General features: G+C 37.8%; 1 protein-coding gene across 2 annotated transcripts; it reads left to right on the top strand.

The window, feature by feature from the left end:
• The first annotated feature begins 1 nt into the window (after nucleotide 1).
• On the top strand, nucleotides 2–25,112 carry ICE2 (interactor of little elongation complex ELL subunit 2). Of its 2 annotated transcripts, XR_008462663.1 has the most exons (16): nucleotides 2–73; nucleotides 1,069–1,173; nucleotides 3,748–4,015; nucleotides 5,066–5,185; nucleotides 7,197–7,331; nucleotides 7,686–7,802; nucleotides 9,657–9,816; nucleotides 11,842–12,026; nucleotides 12,429–13,347; nucleotides 13,730–13,908; nucleotides 15,290–15,419; nucleotides 19,434–19,518; nucleotides 19,621–19,671; nucleotides 20,814–21,072; nucleotides 23,442–23,730; nucleotides 24,831–25,112. XR_008462663.1 is itself a non-coding variant. In XM_009905272.2 (15 exons), the coding sequence occupies exons 1-15, from the start codon at nucleotides 45–47 to the stop codon at nucleotides 23,628–23,630; spliced, it is 2,931 nt and encodes a 976-aa protein (XP_009903574.2). In that variant the 5' UTR covers nucleotides 2–44; the 3' UTR covers nucleotides 23,631–23,843. The 2 variants fall into 2 exon arrangements, 1 of the variants encoding a protein (XP_009903574.2); XM_009905272.2 differs by lacking the exon at nucleotides 24,831–25,112 and having other exon boundaries at nucleotides 23,442–23,843.
• The last annotated feature ends 1,850 nt before the right edge of the window (nucleotides 25,113–26,962 follow it).

Genomic DNA, 26,962 nt, shown 5'->3' with positions numbered 1-26,962 from the left:
AGACTAGCATCAAGAGAATTCGCGCCTTTACGGGGTTCGTCAAGATGGCGGCCAAAGGGCAGCTGCTGACATGGTGAGTACGTTTCCCCTTCTGCCGCTAACCTAGCAGGGCGCGTGTGAAGGGTGGGAGGCGGGAACACATCCCCCCGCGCCGCCGCGAGGAGAACGCGCTGCTCAGCGCGCTGGGCGGCCGAGCTCCGCATGCGCTCGGCGGGAGTGGGGCGGGCTTGGCTCTCCCGCGCGTCTTAGTGGCCCGAGCCCGCCCCGTCGGTGAGGCGGGTGGGGGTTGGTTTTATGTTTGTCGTTCTCTCAGTGGAAGGGGTGAGCAGTGGGGTGTGTTTTCGCAGGGGAAGTCTGAGTGTCAGTGTGTGTTTGCTCAGACACGAGGGACGAGTCAGTAATGCGCGTTCACGATGTGGGTTTAGGGCAGTGACGTTGTTCTTAATGCGAAAAGCCCCGCAACGAAGTAATTTGGGGGTTTAAGCCTAGAGAGGTGAGTTCGTTTTGAATTAGTTTGTTTGTGAGGAAGGCCAAAGTAAATCTTTCCTCGTGCCCTTCCAAATTTTTTCGGGAAGGTTGGCATTGTATAAACCCTGTACGCTGAGAGGGGCGTGTTAAAAATAAAAAATTTAAAAGCGAGGGCCATGTGAAAGATGAAATACTTAATTTCTGAGAAATTAAGAAAACATATTTTTCTCAAAATTCCAGTAAGTCCAGCCCAACGGGTGGCTTTGGTTAATGGACATGTGAAAGCATATGACTGTCACAATTTTCCTTGCCAGATCTAGAATTTATTTCCTGCATTAATTAAATTGTTCTATTTGACCTGTGAAGAGCATTTTATTGCTGAGAAAAAGAGGGTTTCAATTAGAGAGTATATATGTAACTTCTATGAAGAGGGAGTGTGGAAGCACTGTATGGATAGCTTTTTTTGCCTGTTTTTGAAATGAATCATTCTGTTCTCTTAATGAGTTTTTCTGTTCTTTGTGTCTTGGAAGTAGTTGTGGCCTTTTTAATATTTTTAAGCGTGATGTGCTTTGACTTTGGTTTTGTTTTTCTTGTTATCAGGGATATGTCACCAAGAAATGGCAGTGAAGTATTTTTCTCACATGAAATTTATGAAAAATATTCATTGGCTCCAAGCCTTTCTGAACTATGGCATTTATCAAACAGGTATATTCCATTCTTTTGTGCTGTTTGTCATCATTCTGTTAATACATGCCCGTAATGTTTGGGGGAAAATCTGCAGGTTATCGAGCATGCAAGGATTCATTACCTGACTCCTTGTCCAGCAGTTGGTCTGTGCTTTATCTATTGTGAAACCTCAGGAAGAAGGAAGAGTCTGGGTTGCGACCTTTGGTCTCTCCTGTATTTTTGGGAGTGGGGTCATATTTTGGGGGTTTCAAGGTGGGCTTTCAGTTATTTTTTAGGGGTAGCACTTGTTTATTTTTTGTTTTCTGTACCAAAGAGGGATGAAGTTTAACCTGCACTGTTAGCTGGTTACAGTAAGGATCCTGTATGCCACGAAGGAGACCTCATTCTTTTTTAGAAAGGTCTGTCCATACCTTCTCACTTTGTAGAAGTTTGACAGTATATATTGACATCCTTTTTACATATGTGTTTGGAACTGTTTGCATAGATCCAGCAGTGACATAAGTGCAGTGGAGATGCAGTGAGTTCCTTGAATATTGAAGAAAGTGTACAGCAGGTTAGCTGAAAGGTGGGATGGAATTAGCACAGGTGGTAGTGTTGTTTGTGCAGTTCTGATGTCCATTTTTATTTCCTTAATTTGAGCAAGCAGAATTAATATATGTTTCACATAGTGAAAAGCATGACTCGTACTGCTGTATTTCAAAAGTTGGAAAAGTTTAGGCTATTGGGATGTTTAAGAAGTTGCTAAGGTGGTAGGGAGCTACAAGTGACAAGTATGTCATGGTAGATGAACATTCACGCAACAAATAAAGTGGATGGGAGACCAAGGTAGCTGTTGGGCTCTAAGAAAGAAGTTCAGTCTGTGGAGAAATAATGAATTTGTTCTAAAGGAGAATTACTGTGTTTTTATGAAGTGATACTGAGAAAAACACATTTGAGGGGAATACTGTGTGTATCACGTGACTCCATATTCCCTATCTTTAGCTAAAGAAGGTTTTTCTGCTTCATCTCTGTTGAAGTGATTTGCTTTGAACTGGCAGAGACAAGCAGAGTCCTCACAGCTTGCTCATGGGAACACTGTAGGATTTGTCCTTCAGGTGGTGGAGGAGAAGGGTTTCTGGGGTAGACCTGACTGCACTCAAGAGTGGCATTATGTTCAGTTGTGCATAGTGGAAGTGGATTTATAGCCAGAAGAGAGGTTGCAACCAGAAAAAATCAGAGAATGATGGAGCTGTGTTACACAGCCACAGTCAAGAGGTAGAGAAATGAAACCTGTTGGGGCAACTGTGAAAGCAAAAGCTGGAGGAAATTTGTCAGATTTTATATTGGGGTTTTTGATAGGTATTTTACTAAAGTGTATATTCTCTCACCATAGAAGCTGTGAAGGCAGGTTGGTGATAAAATGAAGGGCAAAAATTTAAACTGTCAGCTGAAATAAAGTATGATGGTGTAAATATGGACAGAAAAGCTCTGTCAGATTATTTTGGTTTGCACCCTGATGAAGACTGTGACAGCACTGCGTGCTGAAATGATCTTGATGTGCTGCCATTTCATTCAGTGCTGAATATAGCCAATTTAAGCTGCTAGAATTTCTTGATATTCCTACTTTGGCATATCTGAGTCAGCATCTTATGGCTGCTGCAGCTTAATTAAATTTGCCAGTTTGTGCCATGAGGATGGACACATTCTGGTATTCAGAGAGACAGCTGTGAAGTATTATTAAGAGCTATGGCCGTGATACTGCTGGGTCTGAATAACACTTGAGATGTTTTCTACTGCTGAAATTCTGTCTTAAAAATAACACTTTTTCCAAGATCAGCAGTTAATGTTAATTTTGCTAATATAAAATATGTTGTCTTAAGAATATTTATTTTAAACAGAGCATGGCTAAGATGGCCTTCATGGCCTCCAACAACTGGAATTGTGTTAAGAACCAGCTTTATAATTTTGCTTCTTTGTTGTTATGGTAGCTACACCCTTTGCCTTAGCAAGCCTTATTTTTGGCAACTGATTTCAACATTGTTTAGAAAATGAAACTCTTGAATTGTGTCCTGTTGTCAAGAATTTCTTCATTGACATCTGAAATATAAATTGTTACAATAAAGTAGTTTGTTTATTTCTTTTACAGTGAAATAAAAGCTTTTCCAGTTAAGTCTTTCTCCTTTACTATCATAACTTTGCACTCAGAATCTAACATATTAGTCAAACAGTTTCTGAACACCAGCCAACTTTTCATTAATAGTGAGCATTTCCAGGACAAAGAAAGTGTTTCATAGTTAGATGGTCACCTCAGTATTGACCATACAGACATCATCAACAAAAACAATAGCAAACTTTGTTGTTGTTTTTTTCTTTCTTTCTATCTTTAAGCCAGTGGCATACCTGCTGTTTGTACTAAAGGTGAGTCTTCCAGGTGAAGTTTCAGAATAAGAAAATTCCTGTGACATAGGCTACGAATTGGAATAGTGCAATTCCTCAGCAGTGCATTTTGCTGGATTTGAAGTTTAAGCTTGCATGACTGCATTTAATAATTCTGACAAATACTAATATTTATGTGAAAAGTGCAAATTCTTTCACATGGTGTTTTTCTTTCAGAGCAGCAAAGAAAAATGTGGAGGCACTGGCAAACTCTGCAGAAAACAAACAGACTTGTGGCATGCAAGCTGCAGATCCAGATGAGGTGGGAGCTAAAAGTACAACTGCTGATCATCCTTTTCCAGAACCTAGACTCCCTTATCCATTTACCTCTTGTCTGACTGAGAAGGAGCAGGAAACATACTTGTATCTGATGACTAAGTTCTCAAAAAAAGGAAGCCATTTTCAAGTTAATGCAGCAAATCAAAGAGAATTATTTACATATCTGGTAAGTGTACATATGGGTACATAAAACATCACAGCAGGAGTCATACAATGTTTTTTTACATAGAGTTAAGGAAAATGTAGCAAAAATGCTGACATTTCCTTTTAACGTAGCATTATGCACAGTAAAGGTTTAAAGTAGTCAGGATAACATTCTGAATATAAACAAAGTGTATTTGGTTATTTAATTGAAAGTGATTGGGATTCATGGAAGTTTCATTTTGGTTTTTTGGTAGTAGTCTAAACAACTGACAGAGTATAAGTGTTTGATAACTGAACATATACTCACCCACCTCCAAAGATCCCTACTTTTTTTAATGAGGGGGAAGTTAAGAGTTGACCTTACAGTGATTATAGCATTTTATAATGGCATAGAGCACTCTCATATAATGTTAAGAGATGGCAACACCCTTTATGGGAACTTTCACCATTAGCAAGTGAGGGGCCTGTGTGCTAACCTTCTGTGCTTCACACTTGCTGCTTAGTCTCAGCAATGTTAGTTAAGATGCAAAAGACTGTGTCTCACATTGTTTGGAAGTAGCATTTTAAGTTGAGTCCTATATAGCATAACTAACCAGCAGATATTTTTGAGGCATTGCATTTGGTTTCCCATCCTTCCTTGTTAATGCCAGTTCCTTTATTTTATACTGTAAGAATGGGTATGTCATTCCCAGGCGAATCAGCACCTAATGTATTGTTGTTACTTATAATTTAATTGCTTATGAGCTCAGATATCTTTGTGGCTCTGTCATGTAAACTTGCTCCATCGATGTCATGTAACCTTTCTTTTTGTAAACCAGCAGAGTACAATCAAACAAATCTTGCTGGTTGGTGTGTGTATTTGTGTTTTGGGGAACTTTTCTTAAGGAAATGGTCCTTGCAAAAGATCCTTCTTTAAATTAAATGAAGCTCTGAACATCTGCAGACTTGCCAAATTGAGCAGCAAGTGGAATGTGGGCCCTCCTTCATACCATCCCCTGTACTATGCCTCTGTAAATGTTGTTGGTTATCAACCAGTCTCCCAGCATTCCATTCTTTCTGCCTTCCCCCTTAGCAAATGAAAGAAGTTGTAAACAAGGAAACTGCAGAATTCATGAAATTTGCCCAAAATGCTGCAAAAAGCTGTGCCCATGATTATGATGCCATCTCTGAGGATGCACTACGTTATACTGAGGTAATTACCAATCAAGTGTTTCATTCCATCTCAATAATACTGGAATCATGATTAAGATGCATAGGCACTACTCATGGGATCTGAAGTTCCCTGAATTTCTGGTGCTTCCATGTTGGGATGAGACATGAGGAGTCTCCCTTTCCTCTATGCTGTGCAGCACAGCTTGGCCCACAGTTTGCTGTAGTTGATGAGATGTAAGTGAAGTTACTGAACACAATACAGAGATTTACTCACCAATTAAGTAAATGATATCCCTATATTTGGAAAGGGAGAAAATGCATTTTAAATGTTCATTGACATTAATAAGCATTAATTCACTAATGAACAGAATGTTAAGCTTTCCTTCACAATAGCATGATAGAAAGTCACTTTAATCAGAGGTTTCTCAAGCTTTAATCATAATCATCTGCAAGTTCATGCTGTGTTAAATATTCACTTTGATGATTCTAAAATCAAACATGAATGCAACTTGATATATTGTTCTTTCTTTAATAGCACATTTCGGGAAAAGAATTCCAGATAGAGGTTCATTAAACTCCCATCAGCTCCTTGTAATGTCTTGCCTGAATTGAAATGCCCTACTTCTATACTTCTTCATAAAATTTCAGTCTTTTCTGAAGTGCCACATCCCTTTCTTTCATGGAATAAAACAGAAAAATAAATGTGTTTACTAGAGAGTGGAGCGTTTAGTTCTAATTCAGAAGGATTGCTTCTGTTTCACTCTAGCGCTTTATGTCACATGCTTTTTCATGCACAAAATAAACTTGTTCTCATACACACTGGACAAAAAAAAATACTTAACTGTTTTTAAAAAAAAAATAAAAATGGGTTTAGCTTTGTAATTTTCTGTCTTTCCAAAAAGTCTGTGTGTCTGGCAGGCATGTACTAAGTTTCAAGTAATACTTGCAGAAATAACTCATCATAGTTACTAAGTCAAACCTCAATGTCTTAATTCTTTCTAGTGTCTGTATGTTGCATTTATTTTAGGATCTAGAGTGGCCATGAAAGCAAGTTTCAACACAAGGGATTTTTCTTTGTTTTTACCTTTATGACTTTTACTGAAGCCTCATGTAAATTAGATAGTAACACAAAAAACCACAAGTCCCTCTAAAAGCTAAGATAGAACTGAAAAGGAAATAATTAGCTGGCTTAACACAGTTCAATCTGTACTAAACTTTTGGCCTGAGCTGGTGTGCATAAATTGTTAGTCTTGTATATTTTGGTGCCATGGGTTAGTTGTTTAGGTGGTGTTGGATTGGTTGATGGGTTGGACGCGATGATCTTGAAGGTCTCTTCCAACCTGGTTTATTCTATGTATGTATGAAGGGCAAGGAGAACCTGGAATGCGTTTCAGGTCTGATACCTGTAAGACTATTGCAGACCTGTGTTGATATCTTTGTTTTATAAATACTGTCTCTAATTGGAAAGGTTGAATAAGTTTGTTAGCAGTAATCTGCTAAATATATCTCTATTCTGTAGAGAAAGTTGTCCAGATTTTGCTGGGACAGAATCCCAGCCCAACCATGGCCATTAGCAGTTATGAGTCAGCCAGGATGGCTGACTGGAATTGGCTCACAGGTGTAACCCAAACCATGAACATCATACTTAGTATAAAGGGGGAGCCTTCCTGAGGAGAGTGGGACTTCATGTTTGGGTTCTGTGCTTCATCTTCTGACCCTGCACCCCTTCCTGCCTTTGAGGACTTCCTGTTCAGTGTGACTGTTGTAGCTTTGTTGACTTGAGCATAACTTTATATAATTTGTATTGACGTTAGTGTCAGGTTGGATATTTCATTAAATCAATTTTCATTTCACTTGGTCTTCCCAGTTCTCCTCTTTGCTGGGGAGGGATTATGAGGTGATAGAGCAACTGCTATAATTTAGCTCCAGAAACAGGCTAAACATAGGCAAAGTATATCCAAATGCAACTTGCCCTTGCAGAAAACAACTTGATTAAATTCAGTTCTTATAAAAGATACAAATGAGTAAACTATTTTTTCCTTTTCTGTTAGGAATTATTACATGCTTGCATTGGACATGTGCAGAAGTATCCTGAGTTTTACACACTTCAGGAGATCATGAGTATCATGGGAGGAAAGTTTCATACACAGTTGACCTTTAAGCTGGAAAAAAATCTTCTTGTAATGGTACTATCTTGTGTATTGTTTCAGTGTTATTTTCAAATAAGCAGAATTATATCTGGATTTTCTTAGGCAAGGATTTGGGCTTTTTAAAAGTACTGTTCAGTGTTTGGGTTAGAGGTTATAATTAAAATTGTTAATGAAAACAATAATTAATTTATTTTGGTGAGAAGGCTGTTAACACCTTTCACTGTATGCTTGCAATAACAATATTACATTAATGGCATACTTTTTTAATATAACGCTGCCTTCATAATATACCTGCATAAATTCTTAATGTTTTTCATTATAAGAAGTGCAAACTTGTGTCAGCATGATTTCAGTTAAAGCTATTTTCTGGTTCTGCTTGGTTTCTTCAAGGGTACAGCAAGACGTGGTAGAACAGAGTTCCCTGCTATGCCTGTTCAACTGCCCACAGATTATAAAACTGTTACATCTATTATAACTCCAGAAAAAAGGGCTTCTGTTATGCACAGCGTGAGTAATGTGTTTTTTATTGTGATTTTTAAAGCATACTTGGTAAGAGAAGAGCAATTTGGTCCTTTTCATGTGGTAGCATTGTTTCTTTCTTTTAAATTTTTTTCCCCCTAATCTTGCACATCCTGTAGCGTAGGAGCATATAGTGTATCATTATTTGTGTAGTACTTCATTTATAGTGACCTAGTGTCCCTTGAAGAGGCTTCCTCTGTTCCCTCAGTGAAACATTAGAGAGGTCCTTAAATTGGAACACACTGTCTGTCAAACCTAGGTAGAATTTTTTATTTCAGTGTTGTCCCTTTCAGACATTGCTTTGCAATTTCTAAATTGGCCTCTGGTGTGTGTGTGTGTGTGTGTGTGTGTGTACACATATGTGTGAATGTGCGCAGGTATAAAGGCTTCTGATTTAAGAAGGAAGTCCTGAGAGTAAGTAAAAATGCTTTAGACTGTCAGCTTGCTCTGGACATTTCTTTTGCTAAACAGCTAAATTTGAGTTAGGAGTTGAAGAATTTTTAGATTCCATTCTACTTCACTATGAAGTATCTGATGTTTCAGCTTGTGTTCTTCCACAGAGAAAAGTGATTGTTTGATTCTGTAGAAATCAGATTGTGTGGCTGTTCATGTAATTTGTTACCCAGTAATTTAAGGAAGTTGTTATGTGCCAAAACCCAAACTTTTGACAAAGGCATTGTGATTGCAAAGACACTTTTGCTTAAGAAAGTAGCACAGGTGGCACAGGAGAATGATACATGCCTCAAGAGATGTTATAGCTATAAGCAGAGAATATTTGTGATGTCTCATGTGACAGAAAAAAAGAACATAGCTAGATTTATCTTACCTCTCTCTCATGGTCCTTGGTGCTTCTGGGCTTCTGTTATCTTTTTTGTCCTTTGTATTCTCATCACACCTGATGAGCATTGCCAATCTTCTCTTCTAATCGAAACCTGTAATCATAATGGTTAATAATTTTACCATTTTGGTTATGAATTTGTATTTTTCAGTCTTTTCATATTTAAGATTCTTTATATGTAGTCTGTATTCAAACAATCATGCAGTTATAATGATACTTCAATGTTAGATGTTTTTGTTGTGCTACTTGTAAGATCTGTAATATTTGTGAGTGATTCTCTTCTGGTGTTTTTTCTTCAGTGCACTCCCATATTTTACAATCATCCAAATTCCTATTCAGTCTGGTAGTACTAATTAATAGGAATGAAATTAAATATACAGGTTAAGAATATGCTTAGCCTGGAGAGGAGGAGACTCAGGGGTGACCTTATTACTCTCTACAACTACCTGAAGGGAGGTTGTAGACAGACGGATGTTAGTCTCTTCTCCCAGGCGGCCAGTACCAGAACAAGAGGACACAGTCTGAGGCTGCACCAGGGGAGGTTCAAGCTAGATGTTAGGAAAAAGTTCTATACAGAAAGAGTGATTGCCCATTGGAATGGGCTGCCTGGGGAGGTGGTGGAGTCGCCATCACTGGAGGTTTTCAGGAGAAGACTTGATGGGGTGCTTGGTGCCATGGCTTAGTTGTTTGGGTGGTGTTGGATTGGTTGATGGGTTGGACACGATGATCTTGAAGGTCTCTTCCAACCTGGTTTATTCTATGTAATATATATTTTCTCATACTGCAATACAGGTGCATATCAGTCAATCAAAAACCTTCAGGGGAACTTCCTGCTTTTTCAGTTGATTCTGAAGCCTGGTGATGCAGTGGCATTTGTTATTTGGAGGAGCAGGAGGTGGGATGATAATCCAGCTTTGTTTGGGTTTGGAGTTTTTCCTACCAATTTAAATTTAGCTTTGTGTGTCCAAAAATAATATTCAAAATTTACCCTTTTTTCTGTTTAGGATATTAGTTCAGATTCAAATGCAGAAAAGCTTGCTTTGAAATACAGCCCTCAAGTTGTTTTAAGTAATCAATCATTATTTACTTTACTGAATAATCATGGACTAAACTACAAGGAGCAATGGGAAATCCCAGTTTGCATTAAGAAGATCCCCGTTGCAGGTACAGTACGTTTTTGTTATAAAAATGACTTTTTTGTCCTTGAAAACACTTATATAGTCTCAATAAGCCTTTCTGATCTGACTGAAGAACAGGAAATTAGAAAATCCAGTGGAGCCAACTGTGGGAATGTAGAAGCTCACACATGATTTAGCTCACATAGTATTAGAACGGTTTAACTTTGTGTTGAGTCTTAAAAGAAGGAAGCTGAGGTTAATGAAAATCATAATTGTAATGATAAGCTCAGATATTTTTTTTTTCTAACTTTTTCTGAAGAAGCAGTACTCTGGATTGCAGCTATGAAAAAGGTAGCTTCTATTAAGTACTTACATGCTTTTAATTTAAGGAATCAAAGAAAATAACAAACATTTTACTTAGTTCATACATCTTAAAGGGCAAAAATCTGAAGCAGGTAGTTTTCAGCTGTCAGTTTGTTAAAGATTCAGACCTTTGTGTTGTAAAAAAAGTGTTTCATCCAAGTTATCACTGAAAATGAACTTAAATCCATTGCTATAGTTTGCCCTCTTTTCAAGGAGGGAAGCTGATAGGAAGGTCATTTCATAGTTTCCTACACCTTGTTCCACCTTGTTACTCAGAATAGTAACAACCTCTAGAGGTATCACCATTAACATTGAATTTGGACATACAGTGATTTTTCCACTTACAGGAACCGGGGGGGAGGAGGGGGAATAAAAACCATGAGAGAGCAAAAGGACATTTAACTGACAAAACTGTGAGCTCTGCTCCTTGGAGAGAAAGCAACTGCATGAAGCTATTAAAATTGTCAAGTGAGCTGATTTCAAGAAGCTGAAAAAGAGGAATTCTTAACTTTATGAAAAAGACAGAGTAAACACATTTTCTGGAATTAAAAGTACCTATTTGCCTCACAGAATAATGAATGCTGTGGAGATCACTTCTCAGTTGCAACAAAATGTTTTTGCATAAGCTGATCTACTCATCTGAATGCTATAACTTCAGTTGTCCAGCACTCCCATCAGTAATCTGAATATAGATTAGATACTCAGATTCCATTGGAAGAGGTAGATTCCAACCTTGCTACCATTTCTTTTGTCCTTGTAAAATACACTAGGAGGTTTTTCATGGTGAGTGTAATGGTTGCCTTGGAATGTCCGCATTGTGTGTGTTTTGTACAAACTGTTACAGCAGGCTTGTGGGTAGTAGTAAAGGAACTGTTAAATATTTGCAAATCTTAGTAGTTTTGTGGGGTTTTTATGTGAAATTGTGTTTTGTAAAGTTAGGCCTGACTTCTTTTGCATCAGCTTTACAGTTTTTTAAACTTAATTTTTAGATCTAAATTTAATACCTAAAGGGCATTCAGAATATGTTAGCAATATGTAGTGTTTCTTGAAGGGTTTCTCCTCTCCTTCCTTTTCCGCCTTCCCTGTAACTTACCTCTTGCATTAATTTTATGCCTTTTTTTCCCCCGTAAATCAGTGATACTTTGTTCACCATGTGCTTTGGCTTTCTCTGTAAAATTAGGTCGGACATCACACTTACTTTTGGCTGAGTCTATGAGTGATTCATATGTAAGTGGGTTAAGGTGTAAACAAAAGACTAGGGCAGCAGAACCTGGGCATGATGACATGCTAAGAACTATAAACTGCAGCCATTGCTTTTGGTCTACAAGACTTTTTTTTTTTTAGGTCCTTCAAAGGAAGAAAAGGATCTTTATGGAAAACAGAATACATCTGATGATATAATGCAGTATAAGGAATGCTGAATTGTAATATCTTACACATTCTGTATTCATAACTGCATTTAAAATGTGATCAACTGTTAAGGTGGTGTGTATTGCTGCTGCAAGATCCTAGTAATTCACACTGTATCTGGACATACTTTTATTTTTTGTTGTTACTGAATGAGAATAATTGTTCAGTTCTTCTGGTGTAAATATGGAATGGATTTCATTGTAATTGGAAGTTGAAAGGTTTCTTACTTGAATTACACAGCAGTCTTTTTTTTCCCTCACATTCCATATGCACTCAGCTTCTTTCCATTCTTACAAAGGTAGAGAACCAGCTAAAGTGGTTTATGTTGATTCACCTCTGCTGAGAAAAGAAATGACAGTGAGAGAGAGGAACCAAATCTTCCATGAAATTCCAATGGACTTCCTAGCAACTAAAACATCTTATGTTTCAATTTCTGATGTGTCGATGGACAAACCAGCTGAGGACAACTTGTTTCAGTGGGATGTATGTAGCTTCTCTGCTTCTTAAAAACAAACACCCCCAAACCCCTGTGTTATAATCCCTAAGGTGACAATGAGGGAAAACTTAGGTTTCCTGTTTTCTACTGCTGAGTTATGGACTCCTTTTCAAAATGTCTGTTTCCTTTAAACACTTCTATTACATTGGCATCTCAGCTTTAACGTTCACATCATGAAAATGTATTCTCATTGTTTATCTAAGGACTTAAGATATATCTTAAACACAGGACACTAAATGCAACTCTCAACAGTCAAAATATGGATAGCAGAACATTTTTCACGTTTCTTTCAATTTGACAATGTCTTGTCTGTGATTTGCACATTCTGTTTCTTGATTTGTTTTATTTCTATTATTTTTATAATACTATTTTTTCCTGCCTGTGTTAAGATGTCTTCTGATACCTACGAGCACAGGAAGATTCCCCTTCCAGATGACGTGGGGATGGACTTTGACGATGATGTTACTGAACTGGAAACTTTTGGAGCAACTGTCAAGCTCTCAAGAACTAAAGCAGAAAGTACTGCAGTTCTCTCATGCGGCCCAAAAATGGGAAAAAAATGTACAACTACCACAAACAGTGAAGATGAAGAAGGCAAAAACACCATTTCTGAGCAAGGAGCTCCAGCGTGTGCCAGTATGCAGCTTTCATCATTAGATGGCGTTTTGTGCATCAGCGGTGAAGAAACTTCATCTCATAAAAGCTTTAATTCAGAGGAGGTAGGACTGAGCAAAGTACAGCATGTAATGACCAAAGAAGTATTGGACAATCAGGCAAAATTAAATGCTGTATCTAATGCTGTTAGTGACAAGAAAGAGTTTGATGCTGCACAAAAAAATGGGACTTGCACATCTTTATGTAGTAGTGACACGGATGAAGAGCGTTTGATAATTGATACGGAATGTAAAAGCACTGATTTTTGCAAAACACCTGTACCAAACACTGTTCCTCATACTCCAGCAGAGACTGCCAAATCGCCTTTCCCCACCCAGATTCCATTAGCAAGTATGACAGATTGCTCACATATCATGGAGCAGGGAAAAACTGCCTCCAGAAAGCCTAACAAAAAGTTGTCCAAACAATTTGATCCTGTTGGACAGATTTTAAAAATGCAGACTAAACTTCTCAAGTCACCCTCCCCAAAAGCCCACGAGCATCCAGTGGTGAGCTGCAGTAATTCTAATGCTGTGTCTCAGTCTCCAAAGGCATTGGTGACCTCCAGCACAGAAACTGTGCCAGCCCCTGCCTCAAATCTCAACAGCTCCTCTAGAAATACCTGGACTTCGCTTTTTCAGGGCGTGCCAAAGAGTAAGTAGTTCTGCTTACCGTGTAGGAAGTAAAAGTCTGAACTTCTGGTAAAACTTAGCAGAAAAATATTTTAACTCCTTCATCTGGAGAGTATCCAAATAGGACCTCTGTTACATTTATTTAAATGTGATTTTTTGATTCTTTTTTTTAACAATACCTGCTTATGTGGGAATTAATGTCTTTGTCCAAGTATAATTTTTTAATACCTAAGTGACTTCTTGTGCCTAATGAGAGTTTTTCACGCCAAAATCTTAGGAAACTAGACAGATCCAATTAAAAATGGAAAAAGGAAAAATAAACCTACTGCAAGATCAAAAAGCTAATTAGTTAATGCTAAAGACTGCACAAGCTTGTAATTTTTCGTTTTATTTCTTTTCTATAGGAAAGCTGCCAAATGAACTGCAGATGCTTGAAGAAGACCCTTCAGAGTATGAAGCCCCTCAAGATGGCAACCTTGTCTATAAGCTGTTCAGTTTGAATGATCTCTTGTTGCTTGTGCGTTGTACCGTGCAAAAAGTGAAGTCATTGCCACGAAAGAATAAAAAGAAGAAAACCTGCAAGGTACAGATTTTGCTGTTAGCTTTTTTCTTTTGTGGTTTTAAACAGCTGTGCTCAACGGGCACCTCTAGGATTCTCAGTCTTGCATAGTACTTGGTGTTTTGCTCAGACAACTAGCACATTTAATTTTAACTCTGCAGCATGTGTCGTCTTTAAGTAAGCATTTGTTGCAGGAAGAGAGGAAAGAAGAACTTGTAATTTCTTGAAAGCTATTTGATTAGGAGATAAGTGTGATTCAGCATTTTTTTTACTGCGGCTGCGTTACAGTGTTATACATAGGTAACTGGAGTCATGTAAACTAATGTCACTTTGAACTGTTCTTAAAAGTTAATGCAGTAATTACGGTTTTGGCCCAAGGCTTTGAGAATGTTCATAATTGTAAATACTTCTAAGCAGGGTTCAGTCTTTCTGTTATGCCTAGTTAAGCAGAGAAATGGGAGACAGAATGAACAACAGAGGACACATTTAAAGATAGAAAGAGATCTTACTTGTTCCACTTGAAAAAAGTATGGCATACATGTTAGCAAATTATTTGTCCGAAGAAAAAAAATGCTTTAAATGCAAGAGCAATCCAGATACACCTTATAACGTCAGAAGAAAGACTGCTTATTCTGGGGTCCTCAGTAATTATGTGGTATCTCCCACTCCAGAAAACCACAATTATGGTAGACAGGCTTTTTGTTGAGGTGTTCATGCTTCACTGGAATGGAAATAGATCTTTGTAACTCTGATTACTTGCCAAGTCAGTGCTCAGAACCTTCTTTTGAAGAGATACCATCTCTTTGCTATTGATCCACTGCTTATGCCTGTGAATAAATGCTTAGTTAGTTAATCAGAAACTGAGCCCTGCTGGTTATTTATTTTTTTTAATTCTTGCTGAAATTTTAATTGATTTGTCAATGAGAAGAGGCTATTAATTTCTCTGTTAGTGTTAGCACACAAAGGTTAGCCTCTGATTTCAACTGGAAATCCAGGAATTAGATTCTCATTTCCAGTGAGATTCCAACAAGGAGAATAAATGGCAGGATTCCACTAACAAGCTGGGCAGGGGGGGGAAAGCATCATTAATTTTTTCCTTTAATTCCTGCAGAGGGCGGTAGAGCACATAAATAGGAACTTCAATTTAATTGCATTGATTGTTTGTAAAGGCTTGCCCAGACTGCTGCATTTAGTCCATTTCACCTTCCTCTGTGTAGAGTCTCTGTAGGCAAGAGCTTGTAGGGGGGCCTTTACAGAATGTGAAAAGGCATAAAGAACCTGTGAAAAGTTTTTCTTGCCTAGCCACTACTGGAAGTCTGATTATTCTCAACTAAAAAATGCAGTCTAGTTGTGGCCTTTTTTTGAATGGTGAGTGCTGATTTTTCTTTGATCTTCACTTTTCTAGCATATTCCAATATTCCTGTTGCCAAAACTAGAATACCAAGCCTATTATGGTGTTGAAGCTCTTACAGAAAGTGAAGCATGTCAGTTGTGGACAGAGAGTATGTTGCATTCTGAATCCTTATTTTATATTGGTGAGTTCCCATCTTGGTTTTTTTGGGTTTGTTTGGGGTTGTTTTTTTTACAGATTTTTTTTCTTAAGGAACACATATGTTGGACTACTCATAGAATCACTTTGGAATCTTACTCTTCATTTAAATAAGTACTTTTGTCTATAATTTTTGTTGCATGCTGAATGAGAATATTTCAGCTTAGGTTTTAGACGAAAATGTTGTTGCATGCTATTCAAGAACTGCATTTGTTTGCCTTTCAAAGAAAAATGTGTCTGTAAGGGCACATTTAGTTCTCTGAAGCTAGTAATCTTAATGACTTAGTGTCTTTTTGTTTTGGGGGAGAGTCTTTTGTTTGCTTTTTTGGTGGTGTTGTTAATGAGTCGTATACAACATGTATTATCACAGGCATGGTAAAAGTATTTCTTGATTAAATGTGAGCTAGAAAAATATCTTAGCATTCTGTGAAATCATTTTAATTAGTATGTTATTACATAGCAAAATAAGAGATGAACAGAGGATCAGGCTCAGGATAGTGATTCCTCGACCTTTGAGCTTGCAGTCTTGGAGACAGATCAAATACTGCTTACTTTCCTGTGAAAACAGGCAATGCTCCTCATACTTCTACACTGATAATATAGAGGCAGATAAAATACAAAAGAATGAGGAAAACCAAACAAGGTAGGACTAAAGCAAGTTCTGCTGTTTAGAAATAAGAAAAATTGTGTCTGCTGAAAATGGTGCACATGTGTCTCACAGCTGAGGTACTAGAAACAATTTTCTGGCTTTGCCTAAGTGCAGTTACTTAACAGAAAGAAGAAAAATACATAGCAGAAGTTTGTTGACAACGTCTTTCTGTAGCTGGGATATTCCTCAGGAGTTCTAAACACTAGATGATTTTACTTAAACACATTTTTCCATGCTTTTCATTGTCCATATCTAATCCATGTAATTTAATTTTCTAATATGTGATGTGACTTGAAACGTCCCTGCCGAAGGGATAGTCTTTGATACTCCTTGTCCCATACCATGCAGAAGATGGAAACAGGAGTTAATGTAGTAGAACCTAGTAATGAGTAATATACATTCTGTCAGAGTGAAGCAGGAAACTACAGCTCTCATTTAAAAGAGATGACAGCTGTAGTTCAGAACACAGGAAATAAAAAGGCAATAAGTCAGGGATAAAAAGTAAGAAAATGTTAGCAGAAAGATATCTTGCTTGTGAAGGCCATTTGTCCAAACTCACAAGCACATTAGGAATGCAGTGTCAAGGAAAGTTTCACTAATAAGTGTCCTGTAGAAAATGCTGTGCTTTTATACAATGTCATTTTAAACATCAGGGAAGTTTTTATGTCTATTAGGATATGTAAGTCCTGTAGAGAAATGAAAAAGATGCATATAGAAAATGTGGCCAGATTATTTTATATTATTGAGAGCTCTCTGATACCAATTATCTTGTAATTAATAAGGTTTTAAAAGGGAAAATCTGCAACAAAAGGGTTAGCCAAAATGCATTTTAGAATGTTTGGCACTTGCTGTGGAGCGAGTGCAATCCTGTTTGTACAGGGAACGAATGTTCTGCAGTAGGGGCTGCCTCACTATCCTGTGGTAGTGCAAATTCTCTTCTTTTGTGGTTGTTATGGCAGCAGTTGTGGCCTGTGGTTGCCTAACTTTTCTAGTTGTGCCCCGAATTACACCTGTGATGTTGGCAGCTTGCATCAGAAATGCTGAATTCTCTCTTAATTTTTACATGCAAACTTTGCTTCCTATCACAGAATCAGGAGGTTTGTGTGAAATCTAATGTGTCTGAGGTAATAGATTTGCCAGTTGCACCCATCTTTTCTCTATATTATTATTTCTAATTTTAAAAGCTTGCTGTGGTTCTTCTCTGCAAAAAATTCTCACCAAGAGATGATTATACACAGAACTCCACTTCTAATTATATGTTACTGTACAGTACCGAAGCATGCATGGTTGGTTTTTTTTTAACAAGCAGAACAAGATACTGAATTACACTGAAATTTTAACCCCCTGCAGAAAAATTTATAAACATTTTTATAACATATCCAGAGTCACATGCAGTGTGAGGAAATAGCAAAAATGTATAGAGGGCCAGTCTATCTGCCAAGTGAGCAAGCTGAAGGAATGCATCTCTGTCTGATCTCCTGTAAGTTACAGGACACTTAGCATATGGCTTGGGCAAAAGTTTGCAGAGAGCTCATCTAGCCAACACCCATTTTATAGAGGCTCTCATGGGTGTGGAAAAAAGCAGGCTGCATGCTGCAGGAGTTGTCCTGGCATAAACGGGCATCCCCTTTCATATGTTTCCTCAGTGTCTGCTTTGTAGATACCTGCTAGCTGTGAAAAGGGCATGAAGCCCTGGACTGGCAGGCTTCAGTGGCCCAGCCTCCAACACACCCTTCTGTTCATGTGCTTGGGTGAAAAAATTGTTGGGACTCAGAAGTGCTGGTTATTCCAGTGACATTTGTTTATCAGCTCTTGGATGCACCTCTTCCAGAGTCCAAAGGTGTTTTCTTTTGTGTGCTCTGAAGACGCACAGAATTACCGTGGGCTGTCACTATCATGCACCGTGAATTAATACTCCCAGCATGTAGGGCAAGCTCTCTCCCATCACTATTTAAAAAACACACAAGTTTCCTACAAGCAGGGACTTGAACTCTCAGCATGTAACCCTGTAAAATTTTTTGATACTGCCAGAGTATGTGATTTAGTCAGGTAGGCAAACTGGGGACTGCAGATTTTTGGTAGTGCCAGGTTAAGAAGCCATACAGGGAAATGATCCATTTTATGAAAGAGCTTTTAAAACTGAAGATTTGAGCATCTGCCAGACCTCAGCATTAAATTGCTTAGGAGTTCTTAGATCTTGAAAAGCTTTATTGTCTCAAAAAGCTTTATTATCTCAACAATCTTTTGTATTGCCAAAGAGGCATGGATGCAAAGTTCTTTGGACCTTAGTGAGTGCCTCATAATTGTCTTGCGTTGGTATTCAGTGTTGTATCATTCTGTGTGGCTGGAATCTCATAGCTCAGCACAGTGACTCAGAAGTGCTGCCAGCTTAGGAGATGAGAAGGAAGACAGAAATGTAACTATGGCCTCTTGCAGAATGGGCAATGTGTGAGATTAAGGCAAGTTTTTTTTACTTTGTATGTTCACAAAGAAGTGATTGTTTACACAGAGCCACGATACTATCATCAAACAAACTTACAAGTGCTGTTCTCTTGGTAGGAGAGTGTTTTGCTCAGTTGCTGATTTAAGTCCTCTTGCCACTCAGACAGGAAATCCTGCATCCACAAAGGGAGTAATTTCTGGCCTGTTTCCCAAATAAGATACTTGTACTTGATCCAAGCAGTAAATAAAGTTGTGATAAACTTCACTGATTAGTAGGGGCATTTTACCCTGACCATTATTCATGTATTTGCAAATGAAAAATGGGTTGGAAAGAAGTACTTATTGTATGGGTAACTTACTGAATGTCAAGTGCATTCAGTCAGCCAGTTCTCAAATACAAGGGCTGTAATGCGTATCATTTCAGGTGAGATAATCAAGAGGTGAGGTACATAGTCCTCAGACAGCTGAGTAACACAGTTCCCTCTGTAATGTACCAGAATAGAAAACCAAGTATATTACACTTGGAAGTATACCTTTTGTAAAAGGTAAACACCTATGATCTGTCCAGTGAGGAAGCATAGTGATAAGGATCAAAACAGCTTGAGAAGATAGAAACTTCTGAGATCAAGTCATTGCAAAATGGGATGGGGTACCCCAGATATCACCAGGATAAAAGATTTGCTGGAATCATGGGCATTTCCCTGGTTTGGAAAGACAACTCAGATATGGGTGGCTGTACTTAAAGCAGCTGTGCATTTTACTTCCCACTGCTGTGCAACATTGATGAATCCCTTTCTCTGTCCTACACTGTGAAAGAGCATCATTTTTTTATAAAATGTGTCATGTCACAAAACAATGCTTTTGCATTTGTTCTCTTTTTAGTGTATTAATTAAAGGAATGTTTTTCAGGACATATTGATGCTTTTACATCAAAGCTGATCATGCTAGAAAAGATTTCTGCAGAAACTTTAAGAGAAAAACTTGGACTGGTTAAGTGAGTATTTTTAGTAGTTTTCTTTAGCCATGAATTTGAAGCCCTAACAAGCTTTGGAAGTTACAACTTCTGTTTTGGGTTTTTTTTTCCATTTTTTTGCAGGCCTGCAAATTCACTAAATATACTTCATAACATTTTGAAGAAAGTGTCTGAGTAAGTGCTCCATTCTTGTCATCATGTTTCTTTGCAACAGCTTGTCTTGTTTCTTCTGTTGAGTGCTTGTCTACTCTTTTGATTTTTATCTCTTCAGATAAATCAAATACTTTACAGATTCTTTTAGGTCTAGTATAACATAATGCAGTACTGTGTAAAATGTGGTTAGGATTACAGGTTTTGTAGAAATTACAGAAAATAGTAAGAACTCATTTTTTATCAGCTACTTCAGAGAGGAGACTGGACACTGAGCACAGGAGTGAGTTGTAGTGTTTACAATTTGGGCTTCTGGTTTTTGTTAGTCTCTTCACCTAATCTGAGAAATAACACTGGTCCTTTCTGCTTAGCTTGACTTAAAAGAGCATATGCCTTTCTCTTGCTCCTCCTTGGTTTAGATTCTTCAAGGACTTCAGTCTTCAAGTGTCCTTTAACTTTGAAGCAGGTTACACTATGTGAAGCATATTAATTTGAATTATAGAAGAGTTTTACCACACTTTGTAATTTCTGTGGCTTTGAGATTTGTGGCTAAGACTTCTGATGTGGGCAGTTGGATGACATTTATTTCCCTGAAAAATTTTTAATCTTGCATGTATTTAAAACACCTCTTTTCTTTGTGTCTGTGTCCATGTATGCATTATGCTTTGTAATGCTTTCAGGCGTTGGAATGGGCCATGCAGGGAGGTGGTTGAGTCACCAGCCCTGGATGTGTTTAAAGGTTGTTTGGATGTAGTGCTTGAGGATATGGTTTAGGGATGAACCTTGTAGACTAGGGTTATTGGTTGGACATGATGATCCTGAGGGTCTTTTCCAACCTGGATGTTTCTGTGACTCTGTAAGGCACTGGTTAAAGAATCCCAGTTTGCCAAATATGGGTGGTTTCCAGTGTATGCTTAAATGCTTTGTTAAATATGATCCCAATCTGTGGAGTGATGAGAAGTTAATATAGTATGAATACCTTATAAACACAGGAATTAGCATGGATTTATCAATGCAGTTTAATTCATGCTTTTTTGTCCACATTCTTTGTATAAAACAAGGCCTGATTAAAGCTGTTTTGCTTTTTCATTAAGAACTTAGTACTGGCTTAACCAAGTGAAACAAAAACATGTAAATACGTTTCACTCTGAACTTTATCTTTTTAGTTTGCAGGAAGGCTCTTACCTGTTGGCTCATGCTGCGGGAGATTCATCAGTTGCAATCTACAAGAGTTCTCTTGACAATACAACAAGAGCATCATATAATTTACATAAAGCTCATTGTGATCTGCCTCCTGTACCTGCTACTCTTTCAGTCCCATGGGTTCCATTAGATCCCAGTCTCCCTTTGCCCTATCACATAAACCATGGAAGAGTTCCGTGTACTTTTCCACCTGCACCACGGGAAACTGTGTTGAAACAGAAGGTCAGTGTCACATTTGATGGAAGGGCAGATTAACAATTCTGAAATAATCTGTTTCAGTCTCTTGAATATATAGCTGGTACATTTATCTCTCATCTTCGGGCCTCAGAAGAGATCCTTTAGAGTTCTGGATCTACTATCAAGAACAGGAATGGCTTTTCCCTGAAAAATACTTCAGATAAGATTCATCTCACCAAGCTTTAAGCGTTATAGTGTGGGAAAACAACATTTAAGATCATTGTCCTCTTAAGAGAGAAATGGAATGTTCTACACCAGGATGGGCCTCTGAGATTGTAGATTTGTCATTTTCTCTCTGATTACTACAGAAGTAAAGACTGATTACTGCAGCTTTAGACAGATAAAATGAGGTGAGAGAAACTCTACTGTAAGAGGCATCCACTGAGGTCTGACTGCAATTCTGTGACACCTCCAGTGTTCTGTGTTTGGAGATTTTTGTAAATACACTTTCTTTCCATTTGATGGCAACATGCTTTGAAAAAGGTTTTGCGTCTTTAGTATGAGCTAACAATACTTTTAGAGGGCAAAAAGAATGTAGCATGTGGCTTAACTCAAATCTTTGAAGGGTTGCAGTACAGCTCAAACAGATACAGTATTTGCATTGATAAGGGATTTTTTTTACTTCATCACTATGGTGGTGCTTTTTGTTAATGTATCTTAGTTTCAGGAAGAAGCTTTTCATCTGATTTCCTGCTTTTTCAATCCTGCCTTCATCTCCATTTGTCCTTCTCATTCCTGTAGATCTCAATTTGTTGGTCAGCTTCAGGAGAAATTGACAGGTCTTGGAGGTCTACATGTCTATGATGTTAAATTCTTACTAGCTTAGTGAAAATAAGTAGCCAGGTAGGGGAGGGGGATCCAGCTTGGTGCATCCACTGTGGAGATAGCAATGAACACTCGCCTGCAATATTTGATCTTCAAAATCTCATGCAGACAAGGGAAGTTACAAGCAAATCACACATACAAAGAAAAAAAACCCAGAGCTTTTACATTACTGGGTGTGGGGTAATTGTATGGCAAGCTGAAAAATAAACAACATGAATCTTTACTGAATTTTTTTTAATACTCTCCTTGGTCTCCTCATACCACTTTTTAAATTCTTTCATGTCTTAATTTACTGATTCCTGGTTTCAGCAGCTAGGGTGGGGCATCTTGGATCTGTCCTTGGTTGTCATTTACAACAAAATTCTGTGCAGCGAAAATAAGGTTTCCTTTTGCCTTTGTAAAGTGTGGTAGCTCAGCCAAACTGCCATTGATCATCTGTCTCTAGTTGCTCTGAACTCCTTCACCTTTGAGGATCTTTAATTGCAATTCAGGTGGCTTCCCTGACATACAGGAACTTAAATCCTCATTGGTATGCTGTTCCCTGCACAGTGAAGCTTTAGTAGCAATGTTCGTGCCATGCTGCCTCTAAAATCAGAGCAAAGTGGAGTTGTGCATAGGGGCACATACACTTTGTCTAGAGGCATGGGAGTACCTTAACTTAGGAAAACATCATTTCTGTCTTGAACATAAATACAAAAATTTGTGTGGCTGTCTTGCTCCTTTTTACTGAAACTGAACAACCTTACACTTTTCTATTCTGCATTTCTTCAGAGCAAGTTAAATCTGAAGAAATAAAATGTTTTAGGTGTTTGAATGTGATCTTCCTTCCAGAGGTCATTAGGATAAGTAAAAATTAATGTAGCCTAAAAGTCACTAACACCAGGGGGGTTGTCACAGTTATTTTTTAAACAGAATAGGATGGATTTTGAGAAGAATTAATTGCCTGCATCTAAAGAAACTTCTGATAGAAATTTTTTGCTAATTTTTTAGGAACACAGTCATCTTTGTCGTTTGCACTGGTGACTGAAGTGATGCATGATGTGTAACATGCTTTGGAAACTTCCCAAAGACCCCATTCTCAGATTTAATGTTCTCAAGAGGCAGTACAACTCTTGAAGAAAATTTTCAAGCATCCTTTTTTTTCAGCATAGATTTATGCATCTGTGTAAAGGCTTAGTATACTCTGAGATGCTTTTTAGGCCCACTTAGATGTTTTAGCCACATCTTGACTTCATATGAGGACAGATAGAGTTGTGCATCAGTTCCTCATTACTTCTTGCACTTTGTTTTCTGCTAGAGGGAAATCCAGACGCACAGACAAGAAAGAGACAGGACTGGTCAGGTCTCATTGGTGTCAGAGACCAGCTGTGCCTGTTGCCCTGTCCAGATGTGACCTCTGAGTCTAGCTGGAACAAGAAGTAGAATGCAGTTCTCTGAGAGTAATTATGCATTTTTTTGCTTATTACAGATTTAAGATCATTAATTCTAGTTGTTTGTTTGTTTGTTTCTCTCTCCCCGTATGTGTCCAGATGACTGGGGTGAAAGGACAATCAGACACACCCTGTGAGGGAAAGCCAGTAGCTATGGAAACAAAAGGCAATCCAGCTAAGCCTGTTAGAAATGAAGGTGTGGCTACAAAGAAGTTCAAGAATTACTGCAAGCAAAGGATGATGAAGAAAAGGTGGAAAATGAAGTACAACAAAATGCACCTGAAGTAGGTGTAGCTGAACCATGCTGTGTTAACTATGTTCTGGAGAAGGGCAAGACAAATCGAATTATCTGAGGCTTATTTTGCACATTTCAAAGGAGCCAGAACAGGTTTGCAGGGGAAATGGCTCCATAGCTGAAACATTCTATAAACCTTTAACCCTTTCTTACCTCAGTGGATGCACTTCAAGTTAAGATTCCAAATTCACTCATAGGGGAAAAGAACCTATGTCTGCTGCTGAGGTTAGGGAAGAAAAGTATCTTCTGTTAGTCTCATGATTTTTGTAGTGAGATTACAGCTTGAAGAATGAAATGGTGGTTGACAGCAATAGCTGACAAAATAAGAAAAAAAGACTTTTCAGTTTTATTCTTCAGAATTGCTACAGATTTTTTTTCTGATGTGGTTTACAATTACTTTGTGTAGTGTGCATAGGGAGTACAACGTGGATTTAATTAACACATAGTGTCCACTGGTTTTTATACTACTTACAAAAACACTTTTTAGGATGGTTAACATCACTTTTGGGGATCAAAACCTGTGGCATATTTGAATAATATGTGTGATAAATTTGTACTGGAGAACTCAGGAGTACAGCTAAATGGTTAAAATACTTATTTTTGTGTTTGGCGAAAATGATTTCCAGAAATTGTTCAGATTCTGGCATGTCTTCAAAAATGATGATTGCAGTTCTGTACTGTATCACTGAGCAGCTGCAGCCTACATCTCATATCAGATTGCACACTGACAGGCAGTATTGCTTACCTGAGCTACTAAGGTTGGCCTGGAGGAAAAACTATGGGATCAAGACCTTAGTCATCATGCCTAAAATCCAACCAGACTAAGCTGTACATAAGGAGTTTTATTGAAAATCAGAGCCACAGTGACAGAGTGAAGGTAGAAAAGGGAACGTTTACTGTCTGTGAAAAGGTCTAGCAGCTTGACATGGGGTTCCCTACTGAACATGAGTTGTGTGGAAACATTTAAAGTGGTTTTGGATGTTAGTATACGACACATGTTCTGTGATGTTTGTAACTAACATGAGTGCTCGTGAGAGAAGATTTTCCAGTAGCACAGGTATTCTGTACTTCCAGTGTTTCATCAGACAGTATTTCAGCAGAAACGATCCTTGACTTGAGTCTTGAAAATTACATTCTCTATCATCAGTTTTGTTTCATGTTTTTTTTTATTTCTGCTTGTATTTTCCTTGAAGAGTATTGTTTTCAGAAGAGCACATGAATTCATGAAAGCTTCAAGTTGAATAAAGTCTTTCCTATTTTTGCCATTTAAACAACACAACTGTTTTAAAATGTCTGAGCCAGTTTTTGTGTGAATGATGTTCTGGAGAGCTGTTTGCATGCATGCTTAAAATGCCAACACAAAAAACCCTAAAGATTTTGAAGATGTTCTTCCAGGCCTTTAGTTTGGACAAAGGAAGTCACCAGGTATACACATGAAGCATTCTTCTGCTCACTGGGCATGTCATGTTTTAATGTCACGAAAATAAAGACAAAGTGTACAAAGTATTTACTGGGATACTTGTTAAAAAATCCTGGTCAGTTCATTTTTATAAAGTAGATTTAAACAATGAATTGTAAAATGCAAAGCGTCTTCTGATATTTTTTCCCCACTGTTAGATACATTTATAGTATTAATCAGTTTATTTTTTCACCACTGCTTCTTTTAGCTCTAGTGATATACTAATGATAAGTTTAACTGCTGTAGAGTTGTTTGCAGATTAGAGTTCTGACTCTCCTAAATGGTCTTAGTGGCTTCTCATAATAGGAATATTTTAGCTGTGAGTCATTTTTGCCAGATAACGAACTCTGTGTGGGGATTCCAAGCAGTTTTCAGTTTGTATGTATACAATCTTTTTCCAAGCACATAAGGAATTCAGTTTCTTGGTGCAGTTTTATATGTTAGTAGTATATCTTTATGCCTAAAAGACTTTTTCTTAATAGTATACTATTATATTATACTACCATACTATTCATGATAGTATACAAATTGCAGTTTCTTACATATTTAGGTAAGGATTCTGGAGTTTGTATACAATACATGAGATGGTGTTTTAATTCACTGTTGTATATGATTGTTCTCTTTTGTATTAAGTGAGATTGAAGTGTTTTATTTTGTTTATATATCACTGGCAGGATTACCAAAGTATACTTATTTTAGGTGCAAATATAAATGAAAGTTCTGTATAAAGGAGTTTGGTAAGAAGAAAAGGGATAGCACATTTATTTCAGACAGTAACATTTGAAGTTTCACACAACAAAGTAAGTCAAAAATAGTTGCTTAAAAAGATTTCAGTAAAGCAAGAAAATGTGCTGGGTAGTATTTGCTGGATTTTATGGGAATACTGGACCCGTATCAACCCCTGAGAAGTTCTGGTTATGACCTTGTTCATCCACTGACCTAGCCACTGCTTAGTGAGCCACTATCCACTTCACTAAAACTTCATTCTATGAGAACATAAGGTTTTCCATGCTGTATAATTATTCCACTCGTATAAAGTCTCTTTCTTCCCATTCACTGGAGTTAGGAGATGAAATCGATGGCTTCGTGTTATGTTCAGGCAGTTTGAAGTAGGTTTTGGAGATCACTGGTTGACACATTCAAAACCATGGAACTTTATCAGTTCTTTGTATTAGTATGAATAACTGCAAAGGGTTATTTGGTGTGAAGTCTAACTTATTTCTGCATTAATTAAGTGCTTTCAAACTTTATTTGCACTACGTACTACCGAATCACTCATGAACTGCTTTCCTTCCCAAACATGACTGGCTAAAGCTCTTCACCTTCTCTGACAGCAAAACCTCTTAGGGACACTCTCTATGTAAAATTAGTTAGGAATAGATTTACTGTGGTTTTGTTTGGGTGGACCTTTTTGTTTTCTAAGGCAGCGCAGCAGCCAGAAATGTAGTGAACGGGGACCAAGTGACCAGACAGCCATTCCTGTGCTAGCAGACAGGAGCTGCAAGTGACTGTCCAGCCCCAGTTCAGTAGTGGACATTGAACCATCTGAAGAGGTACTTCTTTTGCTTCTGATTTCCTCCAAAATAATTTAAAAATCAGTTAACACTTCTAACGCTGGCTTTCAGAATGTTTAGTGCTGACCTCCATTTAAGCTGCTTTGAGTTCATTTTCAGTTTCTCCTTCTGTCTAGGTTTGACTGGATGTGTAACTTTCTCTAATGCTTCCCTGGTAAGTATAGAAGCACTGTCATTGCTTGATAAGTTATATTTCTTAGTGCTGAAAGCATGTTTAGGTCTTTTTGGTTGCTGTTAAATTGCATTTTTCTGCAGAGACTCTTAAATTTTGTTAATTAAATGTTTGCAAAGA

Source organism: Dryobates pubescens, chromosome 17, assembly GCF_014839835.1.
Source record: "Dryobates pubescens isolate bDryPub1 chromosome 17, bDryPub1.pri, whole genome shotgun sequence".
Taxonomy (NCBI): Eukaryota; Metazoa; Chordata; class Aves; order Piciformes; family Picidae; genus Dryobates; species Dryobates pubescens.
The sequence above is the reverse complement of the archived record's forward strand: the minus strand, read 5'-3'. Positions and strand labels throughout refer to the sequence as shown.

Coding starts and splice junctions, on each gene's coding strand:
- ICE2 (XM_009905272.2), top strand. CDS start 45: ATGGCGGCCAAAGGGCAGCTGCTGACATG. Junction 5,186..7,196: donor ATGCACTACGTTATACTGAG/GTAATTACCAAT, acceptor CTTTTCTGTTAG/GAATTATTACATGCTTGCAT. Junction 7,332..7,685: donor AAAAAAATCTTCTTGTAATG/GTACTATCTTGT, acceptor GGTTTCTTCAAG/GGTACAGCAAGACGTGGTAG.